The sequence below is a fragment of the Salvelinus sp. IW2-2015 genome, unplaced genomic scaffold, assembly GCF_002910315.2.
Source record: "Salvelinus sp. IW2-2015 unplaced genomic scaffold, ASM291031v2 Un_scaffold4889, whole genome shotgun sequence".
NCBI classification, from domain to species: Eukaryota; Metazoa; Chordata; class Actinopteri; order Salmoniformes; family Salmonidae; genus Salvelinus; species Salvelinus sp. IW2-2015.
Genome location: NW_019946158.1, coordinates 13,243 through 34,196, shown reverse-complemented (window position 1 = coordinate 34,196; position 20,954 = coordinate 13,243). Strand labels below are relative to the sequence as shown.

Here is a 20,954-nt window from a genome sequence, read left to right as displayed (position 1 = left end):
GCAGTGGGAGAGAGAGACAGAGAGCGACAGGTTAGGTCGGTGGGAAGAGAGACAGGAGACAGGGTTAGATGTGGAGAGAGACAGAGCGACAGGGTTAGATTCGGTGGGAGAGAGAGACAGAGAGCGACAGGGTTTAGTTCGAGTGGGAGAGAGGGAAGAGAGCGACAGGGTTAGGTCGGTGGGAGAGAGAGACGATGAGCGACAGGGTTAGTCGGTGGGAGAGAGAGACTAGAACTAGGAAGAGTAGACAGAGAGGCAGAGAGCGCATCCAGGGGTTTTAAGTCGGTTGGGAGAAGAGACAGGTTAGGTCGGTGTGATAACTGGTGAAAGAAGCATAAGAAAAGCAAAAAAGAAGAGGAAAGAGAAAAAAGGAGATAAAAAGATGAAGAAAAAGGAAAACAGAAGAAGAAAAAAAGATAAAATAAGAAAGAGAAAAGAGAGGAAGAAGAGAAGTGAAGGAGAAAAGAGAAGAAAAAGAAGAACGAAAAAAGAAAGAAGCAGAATAACAAATAAGAGAAAGCAAAGAAAAGAAAAAAAGAAAAGAAAGAAAAAGCAGACAGAAAAAGAAGAGGGGAAGAGAAAGACGAAGAAAAATAAAGAACAACTAGACAGAAAAAAAGAGAAAGAAAAAAGAAAGAGAAGAAGTAAAACAATAAAAAGAGAAGAGACAGGGAAGAAAAAGAAAGAAGAGAAGAGAGAAAAGAGAAGAAAAGAAGAAGAGAGAGAAGAAGAAGATAGAGAATAGAAAGAGAGTACAAAAGAGAAGAAAATAGAAGAAATAAGAGGAGAAAAAGATAGAGTACAATAGAAGAGAGAGAAGAAATAGAGTAAAAGAAGAAAGAGAACGAAGAGAAGGACAGAGAAAGGAGAAGAAGAAAGAAGAAAGAAAAAGGAATATAAAGAGAAAAGAGACAAGTAGAAGAAAAGAGTAAAACAGGAAAGAAATAAAATAGCAGTAAAAAAGAAGAAGAAAAATGCAGAGAAGAGTAGCAAGAAAGTAAATAGTGAAGTAGAAAAAAAGAAAAAAGAAAACAAAGAAGAGAAAAAAGAGAAAAAGAAAAAAGGAAAGAAAAGAAAGAATAAAAAAGAAGGAAAGAAAAAAAGAAGAAAAAAGCAGGAAAAAGAAAAAAGTAGACAAGGAAGGAGAGCAAAGATAAGGGACGGAGAGAAGGAAGAAAAAAAGAGTAGAAAAGAAGAAAGAGAAACAAAACGAAGAGAAACAGAGAAAGAGTAGAAAAAGAGAAGAAGAAAAAGAGAAAAGGAAGAGAAATAGCAGAGAAAGAGAGAAAAAGGAGGAGAAGAGAAGAAAGGAGAAAGAAGAAAGTAAAAGCAAAAAACAAGAAGAAAAGAGAAAAGAAATAAGAAGTAGAAGTAATATGTGAAAGAAGAAGTAAAAGGATAAAGAGAAGAAGAAGATATGAGGAGAAAAGATAATGGAGAATTAAAAAAGACAGAAAAGAAGAAAGAAGAAGAAAATAAAGAAGGAGTGAAAAGAAGAAGAAAAAGAGAGAAGAAGAGAAGAGAGAAAGAGAAAAAAAGAGAAAGAGAAGGAGACGAGAGGAGAGACAGAGCGACAGGGTTAGCTGTCGGTGCGAGAGAGACAGACAGAGAGCGGACAGGTGTTAGGGTCGCGGTGTGGGAGAGAGACAGAGAGCGACAGGGGTTAGTCGGTGGAGAGGAGAGACGGAGAGCGACAGGGTTAGGTCGGTGGAAAGAGAGACGAGATCAAACAGGGTTAGGTCAGGTGGGAGAGAGACAGAGAGCGACAGGGTTAGGTCGGTTGAGAGGGAGACAGGAGAGGACAGGGTTTAGGTCGGTGGGAGAGAGACAGAGCGGACAGGTTAGGTCGTGGGAGAGAGACAGAGGGAGGGCGACAGGGGGTTAGTCGGGTGGAGAGGAATCGGGGGAAAGGGGTGTAGTGGAAAAAAATAAACCAAAAAACAAAAAAAAAATGCTAAATAACAAAACAAAAAGACAAAAATAAAACTAAAAAAAAAAAAAACAACACACAAACACAAAACAAAAATCAAAAATGACAGACCAAAATAAACAACAAGCGGAACAAAGCGCCAAGCAACACACAATAAAACAGACAAAACACACCATACCAAACACACATAAAAAAACAATAAAAAACAAAAAACAACAAACACACAAAAACAAACACAAACAAAGAACCACAACTATAAACTAAAAACAAAAAAACAAACATATAAAAAAAAAAAAGATAATAAAACACAATCGCCTGCTATATCTTAAACAGAGACAAAAACAAAAATCATATAAAAACTACATAAAAAAAACAACCGAAAAATTAAAACAAAAAAAAAAATAAAAAACAAAACAAGAACACAAACAACACTAAACAACAAAAAATTACAAAAAAGAGAGCGACAGGTTTAGGTCGGTGGGAGTAGGGAGACACAGAGAGCGACAGGGTTAATCGGTGGGAGAGAGAGAGAGAGGACGGTAGATCGTGGTGGAGAGAGAGACAGTAGCGACGGGCGGTTATTGGGGGAGCAAGGGTTAATCGCGTGGAGAGGAGACGAGAGCAGCACAGGGTTTACGATCGGTGGGAGAAGAGAGCAGAGAGCGGACAGGGTAGTCGGTGGAGAGAGAGCAGAGAGCGACAGTTAGGATGGTAGGAGAGGGACACGAGTCGGTGGAGAGAAGAGAGACAGAGAGCGACAGGGTTAGGTCGGTGGGAGCACAGAGAAGAGCAGACGGGTAGTGATCGGTGGAGAGAGAGAGAGAAGGACGGGGTTAGATGGTGGGAGAGAGAGAGAGAGCGACGGGTTAGATCGGATGGGAGAGACAGATAGCGACGGGCGTTAGTGCGTGGGACAACGAAGACACGTTGAGATGGGAGAGAGAGACGAGACAGGTAGCGTGACCAGCAGGACCGACAGGGTTAGGATCGGCTGGGAGAGAGAGACAGAGAGCGACAGGGTTAGGTCGGTTGGAGAGAGAGACAGAGAGCGACAGGTTGGCGGTGAGGAGAGAGAGACGAGAGCGACAGGGTTAGGTCGGTAGGGAAGAGAGACCAGCGCGACAGGTTATAGCGATCGGTGAGAAGAGAGACAGAGGGAGCAGGTTAGATCGGTGGAGAGGAGACAGAGAGCGACAAGGGGTTAGGATCGGGTGGGCAGAGGAGACAAGAGCGACAGGAAGTCCGGTGGAGTGACGAGAGAGAGCGACAGGGTCTAGGTCGTGGGAGAGAGGACAGAGAGCGACAGGTAGGTCGGTGGGAGAGAGAGACAGAGAGAGCGACAGGGTTAGGTCGGTGGGAAGGACGAGACAGGAGCGACAGGGTTAGGTCGGTCGGGGCAGAGAGAGACAGAGAGCGAACAGGGTTAGATCAGGTGGGAGAGAGACAGAGGCGACAGGGTTAGGTCGGTGGGAAGCGAGACAGAAGCGACAGGTTAGGTCGGTGGAAGCAGAACAGGAGCGACCAGGGTTAGGTCGGTGGAGAGATAGACAGGAGAAGCGACAGGGAGTTTAGGTCCGTGGGAGAGTAGAGGTCCATGACCCTGAGCGACCTCCGGGGCTACCTAGGCGTGGGGAGAGAAGAGAGAGCGACGGGGTTAGGTCGGTGGGAGAGAGAAAGGAGCGACGGGTTAGGTCGGGTGGGAATGAAGAGAACAGAGAGCGACGGGATAGGGTCGGATGGAGAGAGAGACAGAGAGCGACAGGGGGTTGAGATCGAGAGAGAGGGACGGTAGTCGGTGGCAGAGCGGGAGCAGGAGAGCGACAGGAGTTAGGTCGGTGGGAGGAGACCGACAAGAGAGCGACAGGGTTAGAGTCTGGGGAGAAGAGAAGACGACGAGGTTAGGTCGGTGGGAGAGACGACAGAGAGCAGAGCACAGGGGTTTAGGGTTCGGTGGGCAGAGAGAGACGAGAGAACCACAGGGGTTAGTCGTGGGAGAAGGAGTCCGGCACGGAGGCGGGAGAAGAGAAACGACTAGCTGACGGAGGTATAGAAGTGAAGAGAGAGAGACAGAGAGAGAGACAGGAGTTCGAGCGAAAGAGAGACGAAAAGAGAGACAGAAAGCGGAACAAGGGTTAGATCGGTGGGGAGGAGAGGAGACAGAGAGACGACGGGTTAGGCGGTGGAGAGACGAGACACGAGAGCGAACAGGGTAGATCGCGTGGAGAGAGAGACAGACTGCGACAGGGTTAGGGTCGTGGGAGAGAGAGACAGAGAGCGACAGGGTTAGGTCGGTGGGAGAGAGAGGGAACAGGGTTAGGTCGGTGGGAGAGAGAGACAGAGAGCGACAGGGTTAAGGTCAGGTGGGTGATTTTCCTGTTCTAAGCTATACACAACTCGACTGGAAAAGTTCCATGTTTGAGTTCGTCAAGGAAAAATTTGGAAGCATTTTTACCTAACTATACCCTTTTCCTACCTTAACCTAATTCTCACAACCCACTCATGTTAATTATCCTAACCTGCTGCGTAAGTTCTCCTAACCCATACGATTAATTCTCCTACCTGCTGGAGTTCAACCCAGTAATCGCTATCTGCCGTACATCACCACCGCTACGTTAATTACTCCTAACCCGCTACGTTAAGTTCTGCCGCCCGCTGCTAAGCTCACTAACGGTGTAACTTATCCTAACCTGCTGCGTAATTTAACTTAACCCACTGGCGCTAATTATTCCTAACTGCTGCGTTAAGTCTTAATCCTAACCTGCTGCTAACGTTCTAACCGTGCTATTATCCTAACCCGTGTTTCAAACTGCCGTAAGTTTACCTGATTAACTTCCTAACCCACTACGTTAATTATTCCTAACCGTGCTGCGTAAGTTCTCTAACCCGCTACGTTAAGTCTCCTAACCTGCTGCGTAGTTCCCTACGCCGCTAAGCTTAATTCATCCTAACCTGCTGCGTAATCTTACACAGTGTACTAACCTGCTGCGTAACTTTTATGCCCTATGTTATTATCTACCTGGCTGCGTAAACGATCTTCTAACCTACTAGCTGTTAATTATCCTATTACTGCGCGTGTTCTGCGTAACTTATTCCTAAACCTGCCTGCGTAAGTAGTTATCCAACATTGCTTCTGTAAGTTCTCAACCTGTCTGCGTAAATTCTCCTAACCCTACTACGTTAATATATTCCTAACCTGCGTTGCGTAAGGATTCTTCCTAAACCCACTACGTTAAATTATCCTAATCCTGCTGCCGTAAGCTTCTCCTAACCCACTACGTTAATTATCCTAACCTGCTGCGTAATGTTTTCCTAACCTGTTGTACTTTCCTAACCTGCTGGCGTAACTTATCCTAACCTGCTGCGTAAGTGTATCCTAACCTGCTGCGTAAAATTCTCCTAAGCCCACTACCGTATAGCCGGTACTTTATCCCTAACCTGCTGGCGTGAAGTTCTCCTAAGCCCACTGACGGTATTATCCTAACTCGCTGCGTAAGTTGCTCCTAACCCGCTACGTTTAATTATCCTAACCTGCTGCGTAGTTCTCCTAACCCGCCTACGTTAAATTATCTCCTAACTGCGGCGTAAGTTCTCCTAACCTCTTTAATATCCTAACCTTGTGCGTAGTTTCTCTTAAACCATATGTAATTATTCCTAACCTGCTGCGTAAGTTCTCCTAAATCCCAATATGTTAATTTATCACTAACCTGCTGTCGGTAAGTTCTCTTAACCCGGCTATGAAAAGCCAATTCGTAGCTGTATACCATCTAATCAAGAACTGTGTTTTGCTTACAATAGAAATGCTTCTGCTCATTTTTCCAACCAACCAGACACCACAACTCCCTCAACAGCAACATCATGAAGAAGTGATTCTATCAACAAAGCTCCTGGGTAGGAATGTTAGCCTCTATGATTAAAGACACACAGAGACACACTCAGACACACAGGACTGGGCGTCAGCCTGTCTTTGATGGAAGAGGGACAGGGCTGACTCAACAGATCCTACAGAGTGGAGACAGACTTCATTAAATGAATGAGAGACTGGCACCAGAGATCCTGGTCTATACATGTTGCTAGGTACATTCATGGGAGAAATGTGCGGGTTTCTTGCCAAATTAATGGGAAAGATGAGCAATGCTACCCACTGTAGCAGGATATACCGACAACATACACACTTTAGCTTGACTGTTGAGGTAAGACTTGAGTGAACTGTCCCTTTAACGACTCTGTGTGTGAGTAAAATGTGCTTTAGGGGGGAAGATTCTGACCATATCAAAGTTATAATAATCCAACATTAGCTATCAATCATTCATTAAGGCCATTGAAGCGTCATTGAGCTTTTTACAGTGCTCTCAGGTCCACTCTCAATCTGAATGTAGTAAGAGGACCACAGTCTCAGGTGATTAAGGTTAATGCTAGAGTTAGCACATGGAAAAAGACTGGTACTATGAAATAAAAGATCTCACCCTGACACTTACCAAAGGAGTGGTTGATGACCTCAAACAGAGCAAAGTAGCTGGCAGTTATGCTGTCCATTTCTACTTTCATGACCACAGCCTGTGGGAGAGTGAGAAAGGCCTGTGCATTAACAAGGAGGCCTGTGCATTAACAAGGAGGCCTGTGCATTAACAAGGAGGCCTGTGGATTAACAAGGAGGCCTGTGCATTAACAAGGAGGCCTGTGCATTAACAAGGAGGCCTGTGCATTAACAAGGAGGCCATTTACAGTCCAGCCTAGAATTGTTTAATGTGGGTCCACGTGGTAACCAAGGTGGGTGTGGCCTGATGGTCCTGGGGACTAGGTGTGAGGGTGTGGCCTGATGGTCCTGGGGACTAGGTGTGAGGGTGTGGCCTGATGGTCCTGGGGACTAGGTGTGACGGTGTATATGTGAGGGCTRTATGTGTAACTAGAGGTTAGGGGTGTGTTACCTGGTAGACCTGGTCAGTAGTACAGTTCTTGCGGACTCGGACTGTGACGGTGGTTTTATCAGGCATGGCTATCCTCAACTCCACATCTGATACACCGTTATAGTTCTACGGAGAATGAGGGATGGCAAGAGATGACTTACGGCCAGGCGGGTGAGAAGGCGGTCACAGGACCACTCATAGGCCAGACATGCACAGACACACACAGTGTAGACAGAGATGGAAAAGCAGGAGAGGAAACCAAAAAGAAGAATAAAGGACAGATGCCAGCCCCATCTCACACACCACACATCCCAGAGGATAGGATGAGAGGAGAGAACAGCAGAGAGAACAAGAGAGAAAGAGTCTAAAACAAGAATACATCTTAGAGAGAGGAATAAGAAAACACACTCAGAATGACACGCTTACCTCATCAGACTCAGACAGAAACTCCTGCATGACATCACTCTCCCCAATCACCCTCACTGAACACACTGTGAAGAGAGAAGGGAGAATGGGCAGCAAGGTGGTGGAAAGGAGGGGAGAGAGAAGGTAGAAACACTGAGAAAGGCAGATCCATTGTAGACACTCCCATGAGCCTCTATGAGTAGCCTGTTATCCTGACCATCTCCACCTCCTCTCTAAGACACTCCCATGAGCCTCTATGAGTAGCCTGTTATCCTGACCATCTCTACCCCTCTCTAAGACACTCCCATGAGCCTCTATGAGAGCCTGTTATCCTGACCATCTGTACCTCCTCTCTAAGACACTCCCATGAGCCTCTATGATAGCCTGTTATCCTGACCATCTCTACCTCCTCTCTAAGACACTCCCATGAGCCTCTATGAGTAGCCTGTTATCCTGACCATCCTGTACCTCCTCTCTAAGACACTCCCATGAGCCTCTATGAGTAGCCTGTATCCTGACCATCTCTACCTCCTCTCTAAGACACTCCCATGAGCCTCTATGAGTAGCCTGTTATCCTGACCATCTACCTCCTCTCTAAGACACTCCCATGAGCCTCTATGAGTAGCCTGTTATCCTGACCATCTACCTCCTCTCTAAGACACTCCCATGAGCCTCTATGAGTAGCCTGTTATCCTGACCATCTCCACCTCCTCTCCAAACACTCCCATGAGCCTCTATGAGTAGCCTGTTATCCTACCATCTCCACCTCCTCTCTAAGACACTCCCATGAGCCTCTATGAGTAGCCTGTTTATCCTGACCATCTCTACCTCCTCTCTTAAGACACTCCCATGAGCCTCTATGAGTAGCCTTTATCCTGACCATCTCCACCTCCTCTCTAAGTCACTCCATGAGCCTCTATGAGTAGCCTGTTATCCTGACCATCTTACCTCCTCTCTAAGACACTCCCATGAGCCTCTATGAGTAGCCTGTTATCCTGACCATCTGTACCTCCTCTCTAAGACACTCCCATGAGCCTCTATGAGTAGCCTGTTATCCTGACCATCTACCTCCTCTCTAAGACACTCCCATGAGCCTCTATGAGTAGCCTGTTATCCTGACATCTCCACCTCCTCTCCAAGACACTCCCATGAGCCTCTATGAGTAGCCTGTTATCCTGACCATCTGTACCTCCTCTCTAAGACACTCCCATGAGCCTCTATGAGTAGCCTGTTATCCTGACCATCTGTACCTCCTCTCTAAGACACTCCCATGAGCCTCTATGAGTAGCCTGTTATCCTGACCATCTCTACCTCCTCTCTAAGACACTCCCATGAGCCTCTATGAGTAGCTTGTTATCCTGACCATCTACCTCCTCTCTAAGACACTCCCATGAGCCTCTATGAGTAGCCTGTTATCCTGACCATCTCCAATCCTTTCCTTTTCACATTTCTTCTTCCTCCTCCTCCATTCATTTATTGCATCAACTTCCACCTTCTTCCAGCTATCCCTCCTCCATCTCTCATTCCACCCTTTCTAACACCTTTCCAAAGGGTTTTTACTCCATATTTCTCTGGCCTAATCTTTCTCCCTCCCTCTCACCTTTCTCCAGGTATTCCTCCAGTCCCCTGCGTCTAGCGTCTAGTTGTTGTTCAGACAGGGAGAAGGGCCATTTGCCAGGTATTTTGGGGAAGGTGTAGTTGGCAAACTCTCTCTTCAGGTTCTGGTTGAGGATAGCAAACTCCCTGTACCTCTTAGAGCACAGCTGTCTGCCTGCCATGTACACATTATACACCTGCAAACAGAGACACACAGTTGAAATATACTTTAGGCATTTTTATTAAATTGAACCTTTATTTAACTAGGCAAGTCAGTTAAGAACAAATTCTTATTTACAATGACGGCCTAGGAACAGTGGGTTAACTGCCTTGTTCAGGGGCAGAATGGCAGATTTTTACTTTGTCAGCTCGGGGATTCGATCAAGCAACCTTTTGGTTACTGGCCCAACGCTCTAACCACTAGGCTACCTGCGGCAATACCTACATGTTATGTAAATCTTTCCTCAGTCATTTTATCTCTCCCCTGGTTGCGTTCAGTGTATTTGCATGTTGGGACAGATGAGGACAGGTTGTTCGCACCACTCCTTCCCTCTCTCCACCCCCCKTCCTTTCTTTCTCCTTCCRYCCATCTACTCACCACAAACCTCTCCTGGTTGAGTTCAGCGTGTTTGTATGTGGGGACGGAGATGGGGACGGCCTGTTTGTCGCTGTAGTCGTAGCAGGACTGGGCTGAGCCGTCGTCTCCAGGGTCCAGACAGTCAGCCTCCTGGGGAGGTACAGACAGCACGGCCAGCATCAGCTCCATCTCCCCCGCACGGATCAGATCCACCACCTGCTTATGGGTCGCCCCCTCCACGTTCACACTATTACTGAGAGGAGAGAGGGAGAGGSAGAKAGGCAGATACAGGGAGGTAGAGATTGAATATKCATTCATTATTGGGCTAAGGTACACTGAGTCATCATTGCAAATGAGCAGCAGCACTCATACATAATTAGAAACTAGCATTGGTTCTTTCTGCCTAAAATGAATTGTGTTGTTGACGTGAGTGGACAAACCCTCTTGTATAACAGTGATCATCATATATTAAGGGTCAGTCAGTAGACGTCATATAAAGGCTGTCAGCAGGTCTAATGTTCACCTCAGCCGGAACTCTGACGTCTCCCATGGCAACGGGTCACAGTGGGTTCGCGTCACTCCAGATGACTGTGCCTCAGAGCATGAAATAGTAAGCTGGACTTGTGGCCTCTGCAGGGACTCTGTGTCTCTGTGTGTGTGTGTGTGTGTGTGTGTGTGTGTGTGTGTGTGTGTGGAGAGAGAGAGACTGGGCCACTCAGATGGCAGCGTGTCAGGGCATGAGACTGTGTGTGTGTGTGTAAGCAGCAGGAATGCTGACGTCTGCACTGCAGCAGCCTATAGTAAATATTACAGTTACCAACTGTAGTTAGGCTCACAGTTCACACAGTAGAAACTATTGATACAGAAGAACCCAATCCTACCTTGATACACATGATGTCAATGTGATATTTCTGTATAAGTTCACAGGAAAATATATGACAAAGTAGCCCTTTGCCTAATAAACCCAGGCTATCTATCATGTTACATCAGTGACTGAGAGGAACAGAAAGCAGGCCAAAGGTTACAGCATCAACACACAACACTGCCAGAAGACCACCTGAGACCACCTGCAGTGGAGATGCCACACAAGCACTGCAGCTAACACTGAGGAGACACTGGTGACATAAAACAAACAGCTCAGACTGATAACAGACAATGACAAGAGATACACACACTCCAATGTTTCCAAAGGAAACGGACAGTGTGCGCACAGCCGGCACAACTCTAATCAGTGTGTGGGTAGAGAAAACAGTAGGTCTATTCTGTAATCTGTAGCCTGTGTGTGTTATGCGTCCAAACATGTTGATCACTGCATGTATCCCTTACAGGTGTTAAAAAACCCAGACTAATTTCCTTAAATCACTACTCTCTAAGCTGGCTAATGTTTAACTGAAAGCTGCTGAGGTAGTCATACCACACACACAGAGAGACAGACCAGACACAGAGACAAACACACAAACAGAGAAAGACAGACAAAAACACTTCCAAGTCTTTCTCCAGTCTAGTCTGGTTAGAATTCAGGAACAACTGTGGGTCATATACCCATGAGTGTTTGGACTGGACTGGAGGCTGTCATAAAGGAATGGGTAGGGGGCTGAGAGGCAGACGTTCTCTGTGACTGTGTGTGTGTGTGTTCTCTGGGACTGTGTGTGGTGTGTGTGTGGTGTGTGTGTGTGTGTGTGTGTGTGTGTGTGTGTGTGTGTCTCTGGGACTTGTGTGTGTCTGTGCTCTCTGGGACTGGTGTGTGTGTGTTCTCTGGGACTGTGTGTGTGTGTGTTTCTCTGGGACTGTGTGTGTGTGTGTGTGTGTGTGTGTGTGTGTGTGTGTGTGTGTGTGTGTTCGTGTTCTCTGGGCTGTGTTTGCTGAGGGAGTGGTGGATTTTTGGAGAGCAGTGGAGATGCTCCACAAGCACTGCAGCTAACACTGAGGGACTGCTGTGTGTGAGCATATGGAGCACATGGGCAGGTGTCTCTCCCTGGCATAGATAATTGTGTTGCTCAAGACACACACACACACACACAATGAAAGTGCAACCACCCGTCCACGCACACCAATATTGGAGTCAACAAAATGCCAGGCTACTGCACCCAATCATAAAGCAGCAAACAGTAAACCAACGAATCAAAACAGAGAATTACTGAGAGCACATCCAATCAGATGAGCCCTATGTATCCTGTATCCAGCAACCCCCCTCASTCACTTTTTCTTCCCCTCACACACATACATACGCGCACACACACACACTGGTACTGATGCTGAGCTATATGCTGCCTGCTCCTTGCCATGGCAACAGAACCTAACATCACCAAGCTAGCTACCCCTGTGCATACTAAACCTGTCGCAAAGACCAGACAGACACACTGCACTCTCTATGCATTGCAGCATCCGCATCCAGACAGAGMTGGCAYAYTATGGCTATTGTTGATCTATTACAATTAGGAAATGTTAAAGTCCCAATTTAATTGAGACTAGATATAAATAATTTGGGCACACTGTTAAAATACCTATTATTATCATCATCAAGGCAAGTAGGTAAAATAGTACCTGACTATGAATGTGCACGCATTGAATGGCCATTTTCCATTGAATGGCCATTTTTCTATCATCTGGTTCAGTTGTTAATAAGAATGACAGATGCTGTTTTTCTGGTAACGTGATGTGTAGGGAAGGAAGGAACCTGTGTGTGTGCTGGTGTTAATATAGTTAGCTTGTATCCAAGTTCAGAGAGTCAGTGTGACTGGAATTCGTAATGATCACATGCTCTCACACAGACCGTCTTTTCATTGGGATGAACCGGCTCTTCTGCCCTGTACACTCCCGATAAGACTGGTACAAGTACAGACTGATGCATGAGTTACCAAGGCTTTGTTAGCCTAGTCTCCAGGTCAAGTGAAACATATCATTTAACGTTGTTAGCTAGCTAGCAGCTATGATAGTTTATGGCGTTGCACTGAGCTGAGGACAACAGCTTGTGAATTATGGAGTTAACGTTAACTAGCGAGCTTAAATTTGGGGCAGCAGAATACGTTTGTTTCACGAGCCAACTGCAGTGCACAGGAGCTGACATGACAATTACCGTCCTTTTTAGCTTTGCTGTGGTCTGTTTGTTTTGCCCTGCCTTGACCAAATATTGAGCTAGCTTACGCATGTAGTTAGCAGCTASCAGATAGCAAGCTAACTCTTACTTACACTTCCAGAATCCGGTCCCCTTTCGAGATACCGGCTCTGTCCGCTGCACCTCCCGGTAAAACAGCACTGACATGCTGTAGCGGGGCATACAATTCCCCGTTGATGCTCCGTAGTTGTCCTCCTTCGCTAACCTGTCCCCKGACATTGAAGCCATATCCCGAGTCAGACTTGACTATCCGCACCAGTCGCGGGCCTGAAGTAACGGTAGTCACCGTTTGRCAACTGCCGGTGCCCTGCGTTGGGCTGACACCGGAGCMGTTACGAGAGGATGGYTGAACTAACGGAGGTGCCACCGAATTAATTCCCTCTCCCTCGACGTCTGCCATTTTCCGTCAGCCTGTTTCCCCCCTTATCCACTTTGAGTCTCCCACACTTCAAGGTAGCTCTCCTAGTTATCTAGCTAGCTTGCTAGAAGCGATGGAGTGAGGAGGAGCGACCAAGTCAACGAAAACCGATTTACTCGAGAGACTTCCCTGGAACCCGCCCCTCGTCTGGTTAGAGTGGGTCTCTACTGCGCAACCGCAACCCGCCCCTCGTCTGGTTAGAGTGGGTCTCTACTGCGCAACCGCAGCATCAAGATACTCTGCGCGTTTAAGTGGATACATTTTCTCAAGTCGATGGTCACTATGGGATCAATATCATGCCAAGTGTATTGTGAACTCACAGCATGTATTTTGAATCTGTATCATGATCTGTACAAATAAGTACCAATCCACAAATGTAAATCCATTTCACAAGTGTAAATCACTTTCCACAAATGTAAATTCTATCCACAAATACAATTCACTATCCAAACAAACACGTTTGATTTGTATTTGTAAATCGATATATTGCATTAGAATTTTTTTTATACATGCAGATATGCAGGTAATTTCCAAGGGCCTTAAGTTAAATGATAAAGACTAAAAGTTCTCACGCCAGAAGCGATTTGTAGTCGTAGAAAAAACATCTCTCGCGTAGAAAAAAGTTACCATGCGTAGAAAGCGATTTGTAGTCAAAAAAAGGTTTGTACCCATATAACGATTTCTATAAATCGCTGGCAGCCTCTCATTCGGTCATGTTGAAGCCTGCCTTTCAATGCTGCAGAAATTATACAATGGTAACCGTAAATTTTAACCATATGTGTAACCATAGATGTCCAACGTAAATAATCGAAACCCTAGCCCTAGAATTACTCATATATGCAACACTATTGCGGTGTACACCCGTTCATCACCATAAATGTGAAGGATATGTATGGAATCAATATCATTCAAAAGTAATGTGCTATCACACTGGCCAGCTAATTCAACTATTTGGGTGATGAACGGGTGTACTCTGCAATAGTGTTGCAAATATAGAGTAATCTAGGCTAGGTTTCGATTATTTACGTTGGACATACTATGGCTACACATATGGTTAACATATTATGGTTACCAGACTATAATTTCTGCAGCCTTGAAAGGCAGGCATCAACATGGCCAAACGAGAGGCTACCAGCGATTTATAGAAATCACTTTCTATTGGTACAAACCTTTTTTCTAAGACTACAAATCTCTTTCTACGTGTGAGAACTTTTTTTATACGCTTGGGATTTTTTTTTTTTTTTGTGGATAGTAAACTGCATTTGAAGTGAATTACATTTTGTGGAAAGTGATTTAGATTTGTGGAAAATGATTTAGATTTTTGGAAAGTGATTTACATTTGTGGATTGGTGATTTACATTTGTGGATGTCACATTCCTGACCTTATTTCCTTTGTTCTGTATTGTTTAGTTGGTCAGGACGTGAGCTGGGTGGGCATTCTATGTTATGTGTTTCTATGTTGGGTTCATTGTCAACTAGCCTGATATGGTTCTCAATCAGGGGCAGGTGTTTTATGTTTCCTCTGATTGAGAACCATATTAAGGTAGGCTGTTCTCACTGTTTGTTTGTGGGTGATTGTTGCTGTGTCTGTGCGCCACACGGTACTGGTTTCGTTCGTTCACTTTGTTTTGTATTTTGTCAAGTGTGTTTTTCGTCTTCGTTGCTTTAATTAAAAGATATGTATTCAACCCACGCTGTGTTTTGGTCCGATCCATGCTCCTCTTCAGACGAGGAGGAAGATGAGCTTTACAGTGGATTGGTACGTATTTGTACTGATCATGATACATAAATACAAAATGTATGCTGTGAGTTCACAAATACATTTGGCATGATATTGACACCATAGGGTCACGCCTCAAGTGTGTTGCATATGCCGCTTTCATGTCCTTGTCGGAACTAGGAAACTCTGAAATTTCCGACTTGCTAACTGGTTGTAGTTATACACTTGCCGCGTTCAACGAATCAGCAAGTTGGAAATTTCAACATTTCCTAGTTCCGACTAGCATGTGAATGTGGCGATAGAGTACCATCGTATGAGTCATAATTCCCATAAAACCTAGCGGTCAAACACAGAAATGGTTCCAATAGTTTTTTTCCCATACATTTTTCTCATAGGGGATTTTAGAAACACTTAAAAGGCTGTGTTTCATGTAGGTTTACCCTGGCGGGATGTTTTGATAACTGTGTAAATCTCTCTCCAACAAGGTGACTTTTATAAATATAATTGCCTGTATTTACCCTCCCCAAAAATTAATTGCTAATTAGCTGCTATTGTGGCTATCATACAGAACTACAAATGCCTGTCTCAAGATTAGCATCACCCACCAGGGCTATGATGATCTGGACTAGACTGCTGAAACGAGGCAAAGGTAAGAATCTCTGGATTAACTATCTAATGTTAGCTAAATTCAGTAATTAATCAATTTGTTTAAATTGACAATTCTGTGAACTGTCCTGGGCAAGTTTTAAATTCACACAATACCTGTTATCTAGCTAGCTCACGTTTAGCTAGCTAGTTAGCAACATTAGCCTGGCTAGATGGCTACATGGCTACATTAGTGGTCTATTTGTCTAGCCATTTAAATGCATGAGAAATTGATAAAAATGARGTAAGCTTCCTTTGACTTTTATAAACCAACAGTCTAGCTCGCTAGTTGTAACTAGCTAAGTAATTTAGATGGTGAAGCTAGGAATTCTTGATAATGCTTGTTTGTGTCTGTGGGTGAGTAGTCTACTTCAAGTAGCCGACTTGACTTGTAGCTACCCTAGCTAGCTGTATTATTTTGGGCTGGCTTTTTGAGAAGTTTCAGAGACTGACTGATTAGTATATCTTGAGTCCACAGTGAGCTTATGTAGCACATGGGGATGTGTGAAACTTACTCCTCGGCTTGAGGTGTCCCCACTTTCACCAGTGAATAACTAGCTTTTCGCGTGGCGCTGACTGGTAAGACGCATCAGGGGGGCGGTCATGTGTGCTAGCAAGGCAGAGGTCTCGAGTTTGCTCCAGGTATGGGCTGAATCGGGAGGAAGTGGTACTTGCTAAGCAAGAAGCGTGACTTCCTTTCAATTTAATTTACTGCGGGAAGACATTGATTGCTGTTGCGCTCTGGACAGCAGATCATTAGTATAGCTTGTAGGCAAGGTTATGTCATCTTATTTAGTCCTCTTTGCTATTGTGGGTTTTACATTAATTGGTATTCACATGTTTTGGACACAAAGGTGGATTTCTGAGGAATTATGGAGGGGAGGAAGAAGAGGTTGGATTTGAGGATGATGGTGATAAAAATGGACATGGGGTGTCGAAGAAGATTGGTGTCAAGTGCAAACAGAGTGAGCCYTGGAGGAGGGTGGTGTCAAGTGCAAACAGAGTGAGCCCTGGAGGAGAGTGGTGTCAAGTGCAAACAGTGAGCCGTGCGCCAGACCGAGTACTGGAGGTGAAATGGAAGTGAATGAGGGCGAGTTAAATGAGGTGGAAGGTGTGGTGAAGAGCTCTGAGCCCCAGTATTGCATCGATGGTCATGATCAAGAAGAATTTGGTCCAGTCGGAGTGACATTTGATGTTTCAGGGTGGGTGGGAAAGGAGTTGGGTGCAGTTGAATCAGTGAAGGTAACCTGTAGTGGACTTGTGATATTTGTTTGTGTTTCTTCTGACCAGGGGGAGCGGGCGCCCCGTGTCATGCAACTTGGGTCAAGATCTGTTTCTTTCTTTGCTCTTAGGAACAGGGCACCATCAAAAGGAGTGATTTATGGGGTAGCGTGGAGCAATTGAAGTTGGAGATTCCGGGTGTTTGTGATGCCCGCCGTTTGGTGCTATGCGGATCTGGTGGTGAGCGTGGTGAAACAGAGGAGTCACTGTCAGTACTTTTTAGTTTTGAGTCAGTCTTTACCTGACAAAGTCCTGTTAGGATGTATCAGTTATCCTGTTAGAGCTTGTGTGCTGAATCCACAAAACCCCTTATGTTTATTCCATGGCCAACCATCCCTCTAGCTACACTTATTCCACTCTATGAATTTCATGCCCCATGGTCCCTCAACTTCAGACACTTAACTCTCCATCTTATCGCTTTAAACCCACCCTTCCTTCACTTGTTGGTCTCCTGATTGGATAACATCTAGACTGTGTTTTACTTTTCTTTCACCTATGTAATGCTTTCCTCCTTCTGCTTATTCTGGGATTCAGACTGAATGCAATGGTAAATGTGCTGCTCACAATTGATAGCAGCAACATGGACCTGTTACATTGACCAGAAGGGTGTTGATATAGCTGTGTTTAGGCATGGTTACATGGACCTGTTACATTGACCAGAAGGGTGTTGATATAGCTGTGTTTAGGCATGGCTACATGGACCTGTTACATTGACCAGAAGGGTATTGATATAGCTGTGTTTAGCATGGCTACATGGACCTGTTACATTGACCAGAAGGGTATTGATATAGCTGTGTTTAGGCATGGCTTCATGGACCTGTTACATTGACCAGAAGGGTGTTGATATAGCTGTTTTAGACATGGCTACATGGACCTGTTACATTGACCAGAGGGTATTGATATAGCTTGTTGTTTAGGCATGGCTACATGGACCTGTTACATTGACCAGAAGGGTTTGATATAGCTGTGTTTAGGCATGGCTACATGGACCTGTTACATTGACCATAAGGGTATTGATATAGCTGTGTTTAGGCATGGCTACATGGACTGTTACATTGACCAGAAGGGTGTTGATATAGCTGTGTTTAGGCATGGCTACATGGACCTGTTACATTAACCAGAAGGGTATTGATATAGCTGTGTTTAGAAATGGCTACATGGACCTGTTACATTGACCAGAAGGGTATTGATATAGCTGTGTTTAGGCATGGCTACATGGACCTGTTACATTGACCAGAAGGGTGTTGATATAGCTGTGTTTAGGCATGGCTACATGGACTGTTACATTGACCAGAAGGTGTTGATATAGCTGTGGTTTAGACATGGCTACATGGACCTGTTACATTGACCAGAAGGGTGTTGATATAGCTTGTTTTAGACATGGCTACATGGACCTGTTACATTGACCAGAAGTGGTGTGATATAGCTGTGTTTAGGCATGGCTACATGGCCTGTTACATTGACCAGAAGGGTGTTGACATAGCTGTGTTTAGGCATGGCTCATGGACCTGTTACATTGACCAGAAGGGTGTTGATATAGCTGTGTTTAGGCATGGCTACATGGACCTGTTACATTGAACAGAAGGGTATTGATATAGCTGTGTTTAGGCATGGCTACATGGACCTGTTACATTGACCAGAAGGGTGTTGATATAGCTGTGTTTAGACATGGCTACATGGCCTGTTACATTGACCAGAAGGGTGTTGATATAGCTGTGTTTAGACATGGCTACATGGACCTGTTACATTGACCGAAGGGTGTTGATATAGCTGTGTTTAGACATGGCTACATGGACCTGTTACATTGACCGGAAGGGTGTTGATATAGCTGTGTTTAGACATGGCTACATGGACTGTTATTGACAGAAGGGTGTTGATATGCTGTCTTTAGGCATGGCTACATGGACCTGTTACATTGACCAGAGGGTGTTGATATAGCTGTGTTTAGGCATGGCTACATGGACCTGTTACATTGACCATAAGGGTTTTGATATAGCTGTGTTTAGGCATGGCTACATGGACCTGTTACATTGACCAGAAGGGTGTTGATATAGCTGTGTTTAGACTGGCTACATGGACTGTTACATTGACCAGAAGGGTGTTGATATAGCTGTGTTTAGACATGGCTACATGGACCTGTTACATTGACCAGAAGGGTGTTGATATAGCTGTGTTTAGGCATGGCTACATGGACCCGTTACATTGACCAGAAGGGTGTTGATATAGCTGTGTTTAGGCATGGCTACATGGACCTGTTACATTGACCAGAAGGGTGTTGATATAGCTGTGTTTAGGCATGGCTACATGGACCCGTTACATTGACAGAAGGGTTTGATATAGCTGTGTTTAGGCATGGCTACATGGACCTGTTACATTGACCAGAAGGGTGTTGATATAGCTGTGTTTAGGCATGGCTACATGGACCTGTTACATGACCAGAAGGGTGTTGATATAGCTGTGTTTAGGCATGGCTACATGGACCTGTTACATTGACCAGAAGGGTATTGATATAGCTGTGTTTAGGCATGGCTACATGGACCCGTTACATTGACCAGAAGGGTGTTGATATAGCTGTGTTTAGGCATGGCTACATGGACCTGTTACATTGACCAGAAGGGTATTGATATAGCTGTGTTTAGACAAGGCTACATGGACCTGTTACATTGACCAGAAGGGTGTTGATATAGCTGTGTTTAGGCATGGCCTACATGGACCTGTTACATTGACCAGAAGGGTGCTGATATAGCTGTGTTTAGGCATGGCTACATGGACCTGTTACATTGACCAGAAGGGTGTTGTTATAGCTGTGTTTAGGCATGGCTTCCTTGTTTTGAGTCTATTAAGTGTGTTTCTCATTCTGCTGGAGTTGACCTAGTATTTTATATAAAACCTACCTTACACCTTCCGTTGTTTCTACATTTTTAATTCACCAACCAAAAATGACAATATGCTGTTTTACATTGTGTTATTTGTGCTGGTCTAAAATCAGAAGAATCTGTGTGCTCTCTGATAGGAATACTAGTTCATATGGTGATCTTCGATGTCCCAGGTTTGTGGCATCGATGAAGAAATMATTTCATCTTTACTTACATTCAGATGTTAATATGTTATGTATAAAAGGCATGTGTATGCATTGTTTACTATTTTGATTTTATTAAAACAATGTAATTGTTGGAGTTAAGGTGTTTGACATGATTGATGGGTGACTAGGTGCATTCTTGTCAAATAAATATGCTTATTCATTCGTGATTATGGATACATTCTGTAATGAGCTAATCTGGCTTTCAAACTGCAACAGAACATGTCAACAAGTTCATTCTGAGTTGCTTGAATACAGCAGTGCATACTGACACCATGAACTGAAATAGATTTCACCTCGTTCATATAGTTGTCAGAAATGATAAGGGATTAAATGTAGATCTCCACTGTCTGAAGGAGAAGAGGATCAGGTAAAATAAGGGTATGTTGCTAGTAATATAATGTAGGTAACTAGCTAGCTTATTTGCAAAAAACTAGCATAGTATTCATGGTCCATTGTAAATATGACTGCTACTAGGATAGTATTCTAGACAAGACCAAATGCATAATTAAGACAACAAGTACTAGTTCAATAAAATATGGAACAGTAAATTAAAATGTTCAATATATGCTACCGTTCAAAAGTTTGGGGCCACTTAGAAATGTCATTGTTTTTGAAAGAAAAGCACAATTTTTGTCCATTAAAATAACATAAAATTGATCAGAAATACAGAGTAGACATTAATGTTGTAAATTACTATTGTAGCTGGAAACGGCAGATTTTCTGTGGAAAATTTACATAGGCTTAGAGAGGCCCATTGTAACGCTCGTCTTCCTCCTCGTCTGAAGAGGAGCAAGGTGTCACGAATCCCGTTTCCTGAGTCTGTTTTTGCCTGTGTTCTGTCCTGGAGTGTTTTTCCGGTGTCCTGGAACGTACCCTGTCTGGTTGCCGGGCAACGTAGCTAGTTGGGAGATCTCTGATTACCCGCACCTGTATCCCATCAGCTATTTGCACACCTGGTCCTGATCATCACCCCTCCACTTCATAAGCTCTTCATAAGCTCTGACCTGCCATCCATTCCCTGCCGGATCGTTAGCCATGAACAGTATGTTGTGCCAGCGTATCAGCCTCCAGTTTGATAGAGTTTGTGTTGTTGTTTTGTACGTCTTGCTTGCCTTGAACTTACCTCTGTTTGTTCTGTCTACAGTCATTCACCCGGAACACTCACTCCATCCCTGCCTGGTCGTCGGTGGCTTCTGTTACTCCCTTGGATCTGCCTATTCACTCCCATCAACTCACCTCCGCTGCCCGCTCCGCCACCTGGATCTTTCTACCTCCACGTTT

At 44.7% G+C, this 20,954-nt stretch overlaps 1 protein-coding gene and 3 long non-coding RNA genes across 7 annotated transcripts; 3 read left to right on the top strand and 1 right to left on the bottom strand.

Moving 5' to 3' along the window:
* Positions 1-102: 102 nt before the first annotated feature.
* Positions 103-4,285, top strand: LOC139026477 (uncharacterized). Of its 4 annotated transcripts, XR_011478264.1 has the most exons (5): positions 157-206; positions 1,627-1,707; positions 1,745-1,775; positions 3,241-3,283; positions 4,181-4,285. It is a non-coding gene; the product is annotated as an uncharacterized lncRNA (long non-coding RNA). The 4 variants fall into 4 exon arrangements; XR_011478263.1 differs by lacking the exon at positions 1,627-1,707 and having other exon boundaries at positions 103-178; XR_011478265.1 differs by lacking the exon at positions 1,627-1,707 and having other exon boundaries at positions 157-210; positions 1,740-1,775.
* Positions 4,286-4,413: 128 nt separating this feature from the next.
* On the top strand, positions 4,414-5,702 carry LOC139026476 (uncharacterized). Its single transcript, XR_011478261.1, has 3 exons — positions 4,414-4,457; positions 5,189-5,233; positions 5,649-5,702. It is a non-coding gene; the product is annotated as an uncharacterized lncRNA (long non-coding RNA).
* Positions 5,703-6,307: 605 nt separating this feature from the next.
* On the bottom strand, positions 6,308-13,081 carry LOC112077756 (sorting nexin-27). The gene is made up of 6 exons (XM_024144207.2): positions 12,602-13,081; positions 9,434-9,665; positions 8,840-9,032; positions 7,261-7,325; positions 6,856-6,960; positions 6,308-6,484 (listed from the first exon to the last, which is right to left on the bottom strand). The coding sequence occupies exons 1-6, from the start codon at positions 12,925-12,927 to the stop codon at positions 6,323-6,325; spliced, it is 1,083 nt and encodes a 360-aa protein (XP_023999975.2). The 5' UTR covers positions 12,928-13,081; the 3' UTR covers positions 6,308-6,322.
* Positions 13,082-14,527: 1,446 nt separating this feature from the next.
* Positions 14,528-17,382, top strand: LOC112077757 (uncharacterized). Its single transcript, XR_002895488.2, has 3 exons — positions 14,528-14,704; positions 15,234-15,314; positions 16,663-17,382. It is a non-coding gene; the product is annotated as an uncharacterized lncRNA (long non-coding RNA).
* The last annotated feature ends 3,572 nt before the right edge of the window (positions 17,383-20,954 follow it).